This window comes from Coregonus lavaretus (genome assembly GCF_964263955.1).
Source record: "Coregonus lavaretus genome assembly, contig: HAP1_SCAFFOLD_445, whole genome shotgun sequence".
NCBI classification, from domain to species: Eukaryota; Metazoa; Chordata; class Actinopteri; order Salmoniformes; family Salmonidae; genus Coregonus; species Coregonus lavaretus.
This window is the reverse complement of record NW_028159343.1, coordinates 182,375-197,374: the sequence shown is the minus strand read 5'-3', so window position 1 is coordinate 197,374 and position 15,000 is coordinate 182,375. Positions and strand designations below refer to the sequence as shown.

Sequence of the window (15,000 nt, the reverse complement as noted above, 5' to 3'; positions counted from 1 at the left end):
TGTCTGTCTGTCTCCCTGTCTCCCTATCTGTCTGTCTGATCAGGTGTCTGTCTGTCTGTCTGTCTGTCTGACTCCCTGTCTGTCTGTCTGTCTGATCAGGCATCAGTCTGTCTGTCTGTCTGTCTGCCAGTCTGTCTGTCTGGCTCCCTGTCTGGCTCCCTGTCTGTCTGTCTGTCTGCCAGTCTGCCTGCCTGTCTGTCTGTCTGGCTCCCTGTCTGTCTGTCTGTCTGTCTGTCTGTCTGTCTGTCTGTCTGTCTGTCTGTCTGTCTGTCTGTCTGTCTGTCTGTCTGTCTGTCTGTCTGTCTGTCTGTCTGTCTGTCTGTCTGATCAAGCGTCTGTGTATCTGCTCTCAGCAGGAGGAGATTAACACAGTGGTGGTGGCTCTCATAATGCCCTCACATGACCTAGGAGTGAGTGTGTGTGTTTGTGTTTGTGTGTATGTGTGTGTGTGCATGTGTGTGTGTGCACCTCTGTCGGTACCTGTCAGTCCCTAATCCTGCACTCTTACAAAAAAGGGTTCCAAAAGGGATCTTCGGCTGTCCCCATAGGAGAACCCTTTTTGGTTCCAGGTAGAACTCTTTTGGGTCCCATGTAGAACCCTCTATTGAAAAGGTTTAACATGGAACCAAAAATAGTTCTACCTGGAACCAAAAGGGTTCTACCTGGAACAAAAAAGGGTTCTTCAATAGGTTATCCTATGGGGCCAGCTGAAGAAACTTTTTAGAATCTAGATCTTTTTAGAAACCCTTCTTTTCTATAGCATGAAACACACTGAGAATCTCACTGCCGATAGACCGCCAATAGGTACTTATCACAGTGGGAGGCCGTTCCTTCTCTTGCTAGAACAAAAGCGGTACCTGCTGTGTGCCGACCCGTTAGCAACAAACCTGCTGTTTCTACTTGTAGAATCGCAAATACTCGTCAGTGGCTACCAATCAGACAGCACAAACCAATGAATTTGTATTTGTATATATGGCATTTTCTCCGTACATCCACGGATGAGCCAGACACACTTCATATGCAATGTAGGCTATGGGATGGTAGCTAGCTAAGTGTACACAACACTAAATACTTCCTCCAAGATAACAAACCACTGTAGCTAGTATTGACATTATAATTAATGCACAGTGGATTAGCCAGTTTCCATGAAACAGCTGCCTGTGCTAGCTGCCGAGTTAATGCAGTGCAAAGCAAAAAGCTAATTGTAATTAACTTGTAAATAAATAATCATAGCAGTCATAGGAGCCTGCGACCTGATAAACCGGACAACTACATCCAATAAGAGTCGAAGGACAGAGGGATATACTAGCTAGAACCTTCTCATCGCGGATCTGGTAGGACAAAAACGCATGGCCAATTTTATTGTTCCCACTCTGATGTTGTTCATCAGATTCTACTGTAGCTAGGCACCAGGGTGACATGTTGTGTGGACTAAAACAGTATAAAACCGGGTGTTTCACAAACCATGATCAAATTAATTAGCCAGCTACAGTCATTTTGAGAAACATTGAAAAATAGTTTGGTTGATTTTTTGGTCAAATTAACCAATTATCTACCTTTGATAAGCAGCTAGCTAGCTATAGCTAGCTGGTAGCTTGCTAGATATTTAGCTCCCATGCCAATGTCAAGTCTTTCTAAACTCAACTCGGAAATATGAAGTAATTTCAGAATGAACATTAACTGGCTAGCGCATCATACTTTGTGACATTATGTTAGCTAGCTATCCCCAGTTAGATAATGTGTTTTCACTTATTGCATTTGCTTGCTTGTTACGTTCTCCCTGGTGCACTCGTTTATTAATATAGTATAATCTAATCTGTTGAAAACAGTGGCAGCATGTGCAGCGATGGTCATTCGGTTTTTGACATGCAAAAGTGAAATAGGTGTATTTATGCTGTTGTTCAAATGCACAGATCGCTTTATATATCTTCTCAAAGAAACTACCGGTAGTTCAAAAACTTAGCATCATAATTCTGTCATGCTGCTTTGTTGACAACATCCATCTCATGCCAGGGTATTCAGCCAATCAGCGGCCACCGCTGTTTGAACTTCCGAGTTGGTTTAACGTTATACCAGAGCAACAAGCTAACAAGCTTGTGTGTGCAGAGCAGCACTAGAATTGAAAACACGTTTTACCTTTTTGTTGTTAATAAAGCCAATGTCAAACGTGATAACTATAGTATCCTTAACTAGCGTTGAAAAAGTAAATCCACATCTCTCCCTAATATCTGAATTACGCTTGTAATGTCGTCAGTAGGCTACAGTAACCTATGCTTCAGACGGGAGGGGCAGGTAGTCTACATGCATACCCACTGGCAAAGATTTCCAGCTGGCAGGCAGAAACTAGAATAATAATTAGCCGCGTTCACGTGCTAGTCGGAACTAGAAAACTATGAAATTTCAGACTTGCTAACTGGTTATAGTTATACACGTGCCACGTTCAACCAGTTAGCAAGTCAAACATTTTAGAGTTTCCTAGTTCTGATTAGCACGTGAATGCGGCATAAGTTTCTGAGTGACAGCGTAAGGGCTTTGCATAGGCGCTTTGTTGCGATTTCTGTGGTACTGGAAAAAAATGCCCGGAACGTATAAGAACGTTCCCATGCTTTTAAAATAATGTTTCTATTCCGGAACAGTATACAGTAGATCACTTTCTTTTTCGGTTTGGGTTCTGTTCCTCAAATAATTTAGTTATTTTCCGGTTTTTGGTTCTGTTCCTTAAACTGGTTCCAACTCTAGGTTAGCCCTCAATATGCCTTCACAGCTCACAGTTTCCGTGTGTGTGTATTTGTTTGTGTGTGTGTGTTTTTGTGTGTGTGAATGTGTGTGTGTGAATGTGTGAATGTGTGTGTGTCTGCTTTAGTGTGTGTGTGTATGAGGAAGAGGGGAGTTGAAAATGCCCTCACACTGTGAGTAACTATTATGGGATACTTACAGCTGATCCGGGCTCTCCAGCCTCTCCGGGGTTGCCTTGGAAACCTTGTGGGCCCTGGGATGGAAGAGAGGAGAGGAAGTCTGTGAACCTGATGACCTTAGATGGTTATTGGTCTTTTAATAATGTGTATTTTTCCCTTTGATTTCTTAGCTGATATTACTGTAAGGAAATACTAAAGGAGGTAGAAAATATACACTATTGTTTTTGTAATACCTAAAAGTATTTACTTCAGCAATAACTGATCTAAGATGGGCTCACTAGTTTAGAATTCCTCAAGAGTACGTTTGAGTAGAGATAGCATGTGATATCCTCTACTACGTGTACGCTATCTGCTAACTCCAAATGCCCCCGCAATATCAAATCACCTCAAATCCGAGTGTTATCCTATTCCCCTCCGGGGCTGTGTTTTTACCAAGAGGAGGGTGGGGGGGAAAAAATGCAGCTTCATGCTCAGTCATGTCCCCTGGCTGGCTGGCAATACCTTACACTTTAATTACTTTAGAGGAGAGGTAGGATAGGAGCTGAGCTGAGGGGTTTTGGGTGGAGGGCTGAGGAACATACATGGGTTCAAATAGTATTTGAAGTCATTGAAGTACTTTAGCTACGCTTGCCTGGCGTAATGGACTAATAGAATAGTCCCCATCCATCTGGCACTCCAGGCAGACTACAGCAAACGTTTCAACTATTTGAAAGACTTTGAATAGTATTTGAACCCTGTTCTGGCGGTGCTGAGGGGAATGGCCCACCGAGCCCTATGAATGGTAAATTGTCAGGTGCCACGCTGCATGTCTGTCTGTCTGTCTGTCTGTTTGTCTGTCTGCGGTAGGATAAACCCCTGCAGTTTGCAGCTGGGACATGAAGGTATTCAATGCCATCTTCCTCCTCTGGAAGGGAAGGCAACACAGGAACAAATAAACCTACAGTGGAATAATAATAATAACGTCTACTCTGTGTTTATAGACCCTCTGTTTTAGTTTCCTGTCATGTGTTCATTCACTGTTTGATTCAGGCCTTCATCTATACACACACAGTATGAAGAGAACTAGACTACTGACTAATAATTCAACTCAATACAAAACTCTGTGAAGTTCTATGAGGGAGCACTATTGGACAAACTACTGTAAAGAACCACAGTCATATCATAATGTACCAGTAGACTGTATATCTTTGCATATGATATATATATATACAGTATATATATATTTATATATGGCTCTGGGCTGAACTAAAGGTTGTTGGGAGCATCTACAGTACCCACTGTTATATAAGGTTATAACTTTCAGGGCTTGTTGCCGGGAGTGTGTGTATGTGCGCATGTGTGTGTGTATGTGTGTGTGTGTGTGCCTTCTTGAGTGTGTGTATTTGCAGGTACTTACAGGAGATCCAGACGGCCCAGGTGGTCCTCGAGGACCCATAGGGCCCTGGGGGAGAAGGAGAGAGAGAAGAGACATAATCACAACCTTAACCTCAACCAGCCTTCAGACAACTCAACGTTAAAAAATAAGTTAGTTTCTAATTTTCATAATTCACTTTGACATATTTCAGAATTGGGGGAAAATAGATATTAGTGTGGTCCTCCACTTCTCTCTTCTCTTGTGTTATAAAGCCTGCCTGCTGCCTGCCTCCTGTCTCCCTCCTGCCTCCCTCCTGCCTGCCTGCCTCCTGTCTGCCTCCTGCCTGCCTCCTGGCTGTGCTTCTCCTGCCTCCCTCCTGTCTGCCTCCTGTCTTCCTCCTGCCTGACCCCCTCCTGTCTGCCTCCTGCCTGCCTCCTGTCTCCCTCCTGTCTCCCTCCTGCCTCCCTCCTGCCTGCCTCCTGTCTGCCTCCTGTCTCCCTCCTGCCTGCCTCCTCCCTTTTTCCTCCTGCCTCCCTCCTGCCTCCCTCCTGCCTGCCTCCTGCCTCCCTCCTGCCTCCCTCCTGTCTTTCTCCTGCCTCCCTCCTGTCTTCCTCCTGCCTGCCTCCTGCCTGCCTCATGCCTGTCAGAACCATAAATCGTTTTGGAATTCCACAGTGGCATTCAGACTCTTTCTCACTTTCTCTGCCTCTCTCTGTTTTCTCTCTCTCTCTCTCTTTCTCTCTCCCACTCTAGAACATCTGCTAGAAAGGGCTTAGCTAGCTCCTACAAGTCTGTTTGACAGACATACTGTAGAAACACCTTTTCATAACACTTAAAATAACTTCCATGAATAAACGTTGATAAAGGATTTATTACGAATTTATAAAGGCTTATTCATGAGAGTTATTATGAAATGTTACCCACTTTTTTCTTTATTAATAAGATCATAAAAGCAGTGGGTGAAATCCTCAACATAATGCTTGCTCTGCTCACTGATCTAAGGTTAATCTCCTCTGGTTAATAAAGGCTTGTCTTGGCAGGAGGTGTAATACTCTTGTAAACTCAACCTCATCACGCATCATTACTCAGAGCTCAGAGAGACGTTTCACATTCTGTACAGGTGATGAGCCAAATCTGTCACACAGAGAAAATAATTACATGAGCAAAGACAAGACGATGAGAAAGTTACCTGATCTGGACTTTAGTGAGAATGTCTAGGGCTTGCATCTGAAATCACACCCTTTTCCCTGCACAGTGCACTACTCTATGGGCCCTGAGCAAAAGCAGTGCACTAAGTAGGGGAAAGTAGTCCACTGTAAAGGGAATAAGGTGGCATTTCAGACGCAGCCAAAACTTTCTCACTAAGAAAACTAAGACGTTAAAATAATAAAACACGTGATTTCCACTCCTCCTCTCATGAAACAACAGTAAGACCTTAACGCTCTCTCTAACACATGATTATAGTAGAGAAACGCAGGGCAGCGGCCAAAGCAAACGTCCTTGAGGCAGCACAGAGCAGTTACTGACGGGAAGGGGGGTGCACCGTGGACAGAACCACACCGCAACGGGCTAGGGGCTTATCAATGGAGCTCTATGTCCATTCGTAGGCGGAGTGTGTGTGTGAATGTTTGGAGTCTGTGTGTGTTGTGTATGTGTGTGTTTGGGGACTGTGTGTGTGTGTGTGTGGGGCTGTATGTGTGTGTGTGTGTTTGATGTGGTATGTGTGTGTATGTGTTTGTTTGGGGCTGTGTGTGTGTGTGTGTGTGTGTGTGTGTGTGTGTTTGGGTGGTGTGGCCCGCTGCCTCTCAGTGAAGACACTGTGTTAGGGACCAGGGGGTGTATGTAGAGACATAGTGGGTTAACTCTCAGTGAAGAGACCCCTCCCCTCTCCACAGGGGTACAATCCACAGTGGTGACTAGGTCTCAGACTTCAGCTCCAACAGCCAGCCAGCCAGCCAAATGCTCGCTGTGGGAGCAGCCAGCCGAACGCTGCTCTGTGGGTTTCCAAACCAAAATAGCTCCCAGTGAGTGTGCTCTTCTTTTCACTCTGGCTGAGAGGCTGCATGTGATGCCAGCTGCCAACCAGCTCGTTGGATTTTGTGGTAAACTCGTAAAAATGAAATAATGAAGACCAAGTCTGTTCGCCCCAAACCAAACCCTGGTACGCTCCACAGAGGGTTGTTGGCCCAAACCAAACCCTGGTACGCTCCACAGAGGGGTGTTTGCCCCAAACCAAACCCTGGTACGCTCCACAGAGGGGTGTTTGCCCCAAACCAAACCCTGGTACGCTCCACAGAGGGGTGTTTGCCCCAAACCAAACCCTGGTACGCTCCACAGAGGGGTGTTGGCCCAAACCAAACCCTGGTACGCTCCACAGAGGGGTGTTGATGTATCCTGGAAGGAAGGGGCCAGGAGGATGTGTAGTTTCTCCTTCAGACCTCAGGGGGCAGTGCTGAGTCACTCTGAGACCCATTCACCTAAGCTAGTCTCACGTAGGCATTAGTCAGACCAGACCAGACGTGACATTCTTGCATTTGTTTTGCATCCAACTGGAGAACCTATAGAAGCCTGGGAAATGATACTACTCCAAAGCTGATAGGAGAGAACTGGTGAAATGGCGCCAGGGTTAGGGTGTTTCTCATCATCTCTCTCACCATTGGTCCTTGCATCACACCCATCTGTGCTCCTCCAGCCTTCTCGTCGAATCCTCCAGCCATCTGAGCAGCAAAGTTCTGTTGGAAGACAAAATGGCATCCATAAGATGCTGTAATATAACCACGAAAATATTTGAGCACGCTCGTTCCAAGAGCAGGCATATATCTGTCATGTTAGTCTACTCTCAGACAGCACAGCACGACTAAACAGGATCAGTGTGTGTGTGTGTGTGTTTATCTCTGTCAGTGTAACAACAGTAAATGGTAGAGGGGATGGGGACCAGAGCAACAACAGTAGATGGTAGAGGGGATGGGGACCAGAGCAACAACAGTAGATGGTAGAGGGGATGGATACCAGAACAACAACAGTAGATGGTAGAGGGGATGGATACCAGAGCAACAACAGTAGATGGTAGAGGGGATGGGGACCAGAGCAACAACAGTAGATGGTAGAGGGGATGGGGACCAGAGCAACAACAGTAGATGGTAGAGGGGATGGGGACCAGAGCAACAACAGTAGATGGTAGAGGGGATGGATACCAGAGCAACAACAGTAGATGGTAGAGGGGATGGGGACCAGAGCAACAACAGTAGATGGTAGAGGGGATGGATACCAGAGCAACAACAGTAGATGGTAGAGGGGATGGGGACCAGAGCAACAACAGTAGATGGTAGAGGGGATGGGGACCAGAGCAACAACAGTAGATGGTAGAGGGGATGGGGACCAGAGCAACAACAGTAGATGGTAGAGGGGATGGGGACCAGAGCAACAACAGTAGATGGTAGAGGGGATGGGGACCAGAGCAACAACAGTAGATGGTAGAGGGGATGGATACCAGAACAACAACAGTAAATGGTAGAGGGGATGGGGACCAGAGCAACAACAGTAGATGGTAGAGGGGATGGATACCAGAACAACAACAGTAAATGGTAGAGGGGATGGGGACCAGAGCAACAACAGTAGATGGTAGAGGGGATGGGGACCAGAGCAACAACAGTAGATGGTAGAGGGGATGGGGACCAGAGCAACAACAGTAGATGGTAGAGGGGATGGAGACCAGAGCAACAACAGTAGATGGTAGAGGGGATTGGGACCAGAGCAACAACAGTAGATGGTAGAGGGGATGGGGACCAGAGCAACAACAGTAGATGGTAGAGGGGATGGGGACCAGAGCAACAACAGTAGATGGTAGAGGGGATGGGGACCAGAGCAACAACAGTAGATGGTAGAGGGGATGGATACCAGAGCAACAACAGTAGATGGTAGAGGGGATGGGGACCAGAGCAACAACAGTAGATGGTAGAGGGGATGGGGACCAGAGCAACAACAGTAGATGGTAGAGGGGATGGATACCAGAGCAACAACAGTAGATGGTAGAGGGGATGGGGACCAGAGCAACAACAGTAGATGCTAGAGGGGATGGGGACCAGAGCAACAACAGTAGATGGTAGAGGGGATGAGGACCAGAGCAACAACAGTAGATGGTAGAGGGGATGGATACCAGAGCAACAACAGTAGATGGTAGAGGGGATTGGGACCAGAGCAACAACAGTAGATGGTAGAGGGGATGGGGACCAGAGCAACAACAGTAGATGGTAGAGGGGATTGGGACCAGAGCAACAACAGTAGAGGCAGGGAGGGGTGTAAGATAACTATTTTCATCTCTTTCTCCTTCACAAAATATCTCCTTGTGTTCTCTTCAAAGCCCCTCCTCTCTTCTCTCCTTCCCTCCTCCCCTCTCCTTCCTCTCTTCTCTCCTTCCCTCCTCCCCTCTCCTTCCTCTCTTCTCTCCTTCCCTCCTCCCCTCTCCTTCCTCTCTTCTCTCCTTCCCTCCTCCCCTCTCCTCTTCTCTTATCAGGAATGAAAAGCATTTCATCGTGTCTCCCTCTATCCTTCCATTCTACACTATACCGCCATTTTCTTTGCCTAGTTATTTTGTGCAAAACATCACATGCTATTACACCCTTACATTATTACACCCTTTCACTATTACACCCTTACACGATTACACCCTTTCACTATTACCCTCTTTCACTATTACACCCTTTCACTATTACACCTTTTCACTATTACACCCTTTCACTATTACACCTTACACTATTACACCCTTTCACTATTACACCCTTTCACTATTACACCCGTACACTATTACACCCTTACACTATTACACCCTTTCACTATTACACCCGTACACTATTACACCCTTTCACTATTACACCTTACACTATTACACCCTTACACTATTACACCCTTTCACTATTACACCCGTACACTATTACACCTTACACTATTACACCCTTACACTATTACACCCTTTCACTATTACACCCGTACACTATTACACCCTTTCAATATTACACCCTTTCACTATTACCCTCTTTCACTATTACACCCTTTCACTATTACACCCTTACACTATTACACCCTTACACTATTACACCCTTTCACTATTACACCCGTACACTATTACACCCTTTCAATATTACACCCTTTCACTATTACACCCTTACACTATTACACCCTTTCACTATTACACCCTTTCACTATTACACCTTACACTATTACACCCTTACACTATTACACCGTTTCACGATTACACCCTTTCACTATTACACCCTTACACTATTACACCCTTTCACTATTACACCCTTTCACTATTACCCTCTTTCACTATTACACCCTTACACTATTACACCGTTTCACGATTACACCCTTTCACTATTACACCCTTTCACTATTACACCCTTTCACTATTACACCCTTTCACTATTACCCTCTTTCACTATTACACTCTTTCACTATTACCCTCTTTCACTATTACACCCTTTCACTATTACCCTCTTTCACTATTACACCCTTTCACTATTACACCCGTACACTATTACACCCTTTCAATATTACACCCTTTCACTATTACACCCTTACACTATTACACCCTTTCACTATTACACCCTTTCACTATTACACCTTACACTATTACACCCTTACACTATTACACCGTTTCACGATTACACCCTTTCACTATTACACCCTTACACTATTACACCCTTTCACTATTACACCCTTTCACTATTACCCTCTTTCACTATTACACCCTTACACTATTACACCGTTTCACGATTACACCCTTTCACTATTACACCCTTTCACTATTACACCCTTTCACTATTACACCCTTTCACTATTACCCTCTTTCACTATTACACTCTTTCACTATTACCCTCTTTCACTATTACACCCTTTCACTATTACCCTCTTTCACTATTACACTCTTTCACTATTACCCTCTTTCACTATTACACCCTTACACTATTACACCCTTACACTATTACACCCTTTCACTATTACACCCTTTCACTTCCCATTTTCAACCCCAAAGTCTTTATTGATAGAATTAGCTAGCCCACACATTGTCATTTTGAGATACACCTCCATGATCCGTAAAAGAGGAAAGCACTTCCATTTTGCTCTCTGAATGTGCTTCCCCTTTTACACATTTATATATTTTGGGACTATAGCACCAAAAACAGCTATTTCAGATTTTTCTGCAGCAATACTTACTCCTCCAAGGCCGGGAGGTCCGTTAGGTCCTGGGGGTCCGGGGGGGCCGGGGTTACCGGGGGTACCAGGCTCGCCATCTCTGCCACGGGGCCCGGGGCTGCCCTGAAACGGGAGACAGAGAGAGGAGTTAGATTAATACGTCCTCAAGTCCATACGAATAAGTTGGAGTAGAAATAGCATGTCGTCTCAATACAGTATCTTCCTAGAATAGCATGTAATCTCAATACAGTATCTTCCTAGAATAGCATGTCGTCTCAATACAGTATCTTCCTAGAATAGCATGTAATCTCAATACAGTATCTTCCTCGAATAGCATGTCATCTCAATACAGAATCTTCCTAGTATAGCATGTCGTCTCAATACAGTATCTTCCTAGAATAGCATGTAATCTCAATACAGTATCTTCCTAGAATAGCATGTCATCTCAATACAGTATCTTCCTAGAATAGCATGTAATCTCAATACAGTATCTTCCTAGAATAGCATGTAATCTCAATACAGTATCTTCCTCAAATAGCATGTCATCTCAATACAGTATCTTCCTAGAATAGCATGTCATCTCAATACAGTATCTTCCTAGAATAGCACGTAATCTCAATACAGTATCTTCCTCGAATAGTATGTAATCTCAATACAGTATCTTCCTCGAATAGCATGTAATCTCAATACAGTATCTTCCTCGAATAGCATGTAATCTCAATACAGTATCTTCCTAGAATAGCATGTCATCTCAATACAGTATCTTCCTAGAATAGCATGTCATCTCAATACAGTATCTTCCTAGAATCGCACGTAATCTCAATACAGTATCTTCCTCGAATAGTATGTAATCTCAATACAGTATCTTCCTCGAATAGCATGTAATCTCAATACAGTATCTTCCTCGAATAGCATGTAATCTCAATACAGTATCTTCCTAGAATAGCATGTCATCTCAATACAGAATCTTCCTAGAAAGCTGAAAGCTTTTATATTTCTTTCAAATTGATCCCAAACGGACAATAGAGATGTTGAACTTTGAACCCTATCCCTTCAGCATCAAATAAATACATGTCCTTGGCAGTCATAGTAAAATGTTGAACTTTGAACGCTATCCCTTCAGCATCAAATAAATACATGTCCTTGGCAGTCATAGTAGAAATACATTGATTCACAGGAGGCAGTTTCAATCTAAAAAAAGCCCACAAAATAATAATAATAATAATAATTGGGCGGTAGTCCTATACTTCAGATGAAAATGTCAAGTCAGGCACATGAAACTGCCCATCAGCAATGCGAGGCAACGATAATATTCATTGACACTGACAGTTCTCTTAGAGAGGTACAGTAGGTGCCATTTTGTTTTCAAAATGACTATTTCCAGATATGTAGGTGCTGCTACTCTGCACAGGGTAGTCACATGCCCTCAACTAAAACTAAAAACACTAGAAGAGATTGGACAATCTGGGCTAATTGTACTTTACTGAGAAAAAGTCTGAATAAAGGATAAAAGTCCAGAAGAATTCAGATGCAGTGGATCAGATTCTGATCACTTAGGACACTGCATTAATTAATTGGGCAACTGATTTCAAACTATCCCACTTGGCAACTGAACACCAATTTGTATTGTTATTCATTCATAATAAATTCATTAAAATAAACAATTGCTTTTACATTTAAAAAATGTTGAGAAAAAAAATCCAGAAATCCAGCATTTAAACAGCCTCTATTCCAAGATGTAGCCTGAGCCATGTGACTACATGGAATACATCATTGGAATCTGGCCAGGCATATATTGTTACAGCAAACTAATACCCACTGAGTCCTTTCCAAACACTTCCTGACAACTACATGAAGGGTTGGCAAATATTCCCCTCAGTCTACGGATGATGACAACCAGTCCTTTGCTGTGAGTCATTGATGTTTGACTTTGTGAGTTACAGACAGTTCATGTCAAAACGTGTGATTGTTATGTCTATGTACATAACGTTTCGCTACAACTCAATAGTACAATCTAAACCGGTATATTACTTGAATCACCGTAATCCATACTCCCAATAATAGGTGTTATGGAGATGTAGCTCATTCAACAACCAGAGGAAGAAGTTGGCAGGTAAAAATGCTTGAAGCACACGTCTGGGAAACCCAGCATAACACAGTGCATGCTCTGACAAATGATCCTTCAAGGAATGTGTTCACCACACTGTGTGCATTCATTCCTTTTTTATTTTGGTGCAAACAAACACTTAATTGCAAATGTTTCTATAGTAGCATGTACAAAATAATAATAACAAAATGTTAAATTGGAAAAGCAAATTGTAGATTGAAAATGTGAATAAAACCAGTAACTGTAAAAAATAAATAAAACAATCCTCAAGTTGAAAAAGCTTGACATCTCCAGTATCAAAGATCAAAACATGCTGGACCTGACCTGAAGACAATATATCCTGTGTTATAACCAGTGTTGGGGTCAATTCCATTTAAATTCCAGTCAATTTAGAAAGTAAAACACATTCCAATTCCACATCTGGCACTTGCTAACCACTATCTGTTCACCTGGCCGGGACAGAGACTGTTAGCTAAACTTGCCAGATTCACAGAGATCATGTGCATTGTCCCTGTCAAATAAATCTATCAGAGTTATGTAAGTAAAACCATTGGTGGCATAAAGCAAATACTCTGTACATGCCACTCAGAGCCAACCATTTTAGCCAACAGAGCAAGAGACTAGTCTGTCACTATGTGAGCAGCAATTGGCTTTAGATCTCAGGGAAGGTGTGACGTCACCGATGTACTCCAGCCAACATGCTACGGGCCAGTTTCATATCCACTACAGACACAACAACCAACCAACGGGCCAGTTTCACATCCACTACAGACACAACAACCAACCAACGGGCCAGTTTCACATCCACTACAGACACAACAACCAACCAACGGGCCAGTTTCACATCCACAACAGACACAACAACCAACCAACGGGCCAGTTTCACATCCACTACAGACACAACAACCAACCAACGGGCCAGTTTCACATCCACAACAGACACAACAACCAACCAATGGGCAAGTTTCACATCCACTACTAGACCGTTCTTCAACAACAGAAAACTGTCTTCTGTTATGATAACAATCTTCTTTTATCATGTGATTTCCTGAAGGAAGAACCTGTGAGAGACCTGTCTTCAACAAAATGTCTCATTGAAATTAATGTAGGCAGACTGGAGAAAATGGATTCACCTTCATACATACCTACCTACCTCTAAAACCATTATGCCCAAACACAAGACTAAATAAAACCAAAAACACAAAATATCTCATTAAAACTATTCTATTAAAAGGAACAACCTCCTCCACTGTGACAGACAGACAGACACAAGGTCTTCACAACCAGAACATTCCTTTAGAAAACTCTCATATCATTAGATGACAACCTGAACACACTGTGTGACAAATCTTTCTTTATAATCAGAACATCTCTCGTCAAAAATCATCCTTTCAGACAACCTCAAGAATACATATTCATAACCTACGTACCGCCAAAACATTATGCACGAACACAGATTTAAACATCACGGAAGCCTGGAGCTGTGACTGGGGCTGAGGCCATGATGTTGACTAACGGTGTTTAACACAGATTACCACAGTGATCAAAGTCATTACAGCCCTCTCTCCCCATGCTAACAACACTTATTACACATATGTGATTGGCTGTGGGTTGGACTGTCGGTTCCCTGACTGCCACAGGTTTACGGCTTCACACACAGAGACACACGCAAACAAGCATACAAGCATGAAGGCACGCACTGTGTATGTCTCTGTGTGTGTGTGTGTGTGTGTGTGTGTGTGTGTGTGTGTGTGTGTGTGTGTGCGTGCGTGCGTGTGTGCGTGCACACACACACACACACATACACCTGAGGAGGCTGGTGGGAGGAGCTATAGAAGGATGGGCTCATTGTAATGTTTGGAATGGAATCAATGGTATGGTACCAAACACATCAAACACATGGAAACAATGTGCTTGACTCCGTTCCATTGATTCCATTCCAGCCATTACGATGAGCCTGTCCCTCCTATAGCTCCTCCCACCAGCCTCCTCTGACACACACACACACACACACACACACCTCTTCTTCTTCTCACACATTTGCTAAACAACCCAGACTACAAACACAGCCTAATGGAAACTACACATGACAGCACTGAGCTTTGCTCCACCGATGACAGACTGCTGCCTCCAACGCCGCTGCTGAGACCAGCAATGAGACCAGCAATGAGACCAGCAGCTCCTCTACACCAGAGCATTCTCTATCTACCAGACCAATAGGAAATACTGTTGGTCTGAAGGGGTTTAGACTCTGAATGATGCATTTTTCACAGTCTTAGAGAGAGAGAGAGAGAGAGAGAGAGAGAGAGAGAGAGAGAGAGAGAGAGAGAATGGGATGGAAATGATCTCCTGCTATAAAACTCACCTTATCGCCTTTGTCTCCTCTGTCTCCACGTGGTCCCTGCTCTCCAGAGGGGCCCTGAGGAGGG

General features: G+C 43.9%; 1 protein-coding gene across 1 annotated transcript in view; it reads right to left on the bottom strand.

Moving 5' to 3' along the window:
- The window catches only part of LOC311122978 (uncharacterized protein), a gene marked incomplete at both ends in the record, with an annotated part of 65,505 nt that overhangs the window by 41,678 nt on the left and 8,827 nt on the right, over positions 1 to 15,000 (bottom strand). The window contains 5 exon segments of the mRNA XM_084197271.1: positions 2,936 to 2,989; positions 4,312 to 4,356; positions 6,924 to 7,001; positions 10,486 to 10,587; positions 14,937 to 14,990. Coding sequence (XP_084053397.1) covers positions 2,936 to 2,989; positions 4,312 to 4,356; positions 6,924 to 7,001; positions 10,486 to 10,587; positions 14,937 to 14,990 — 333 coding nt within the window.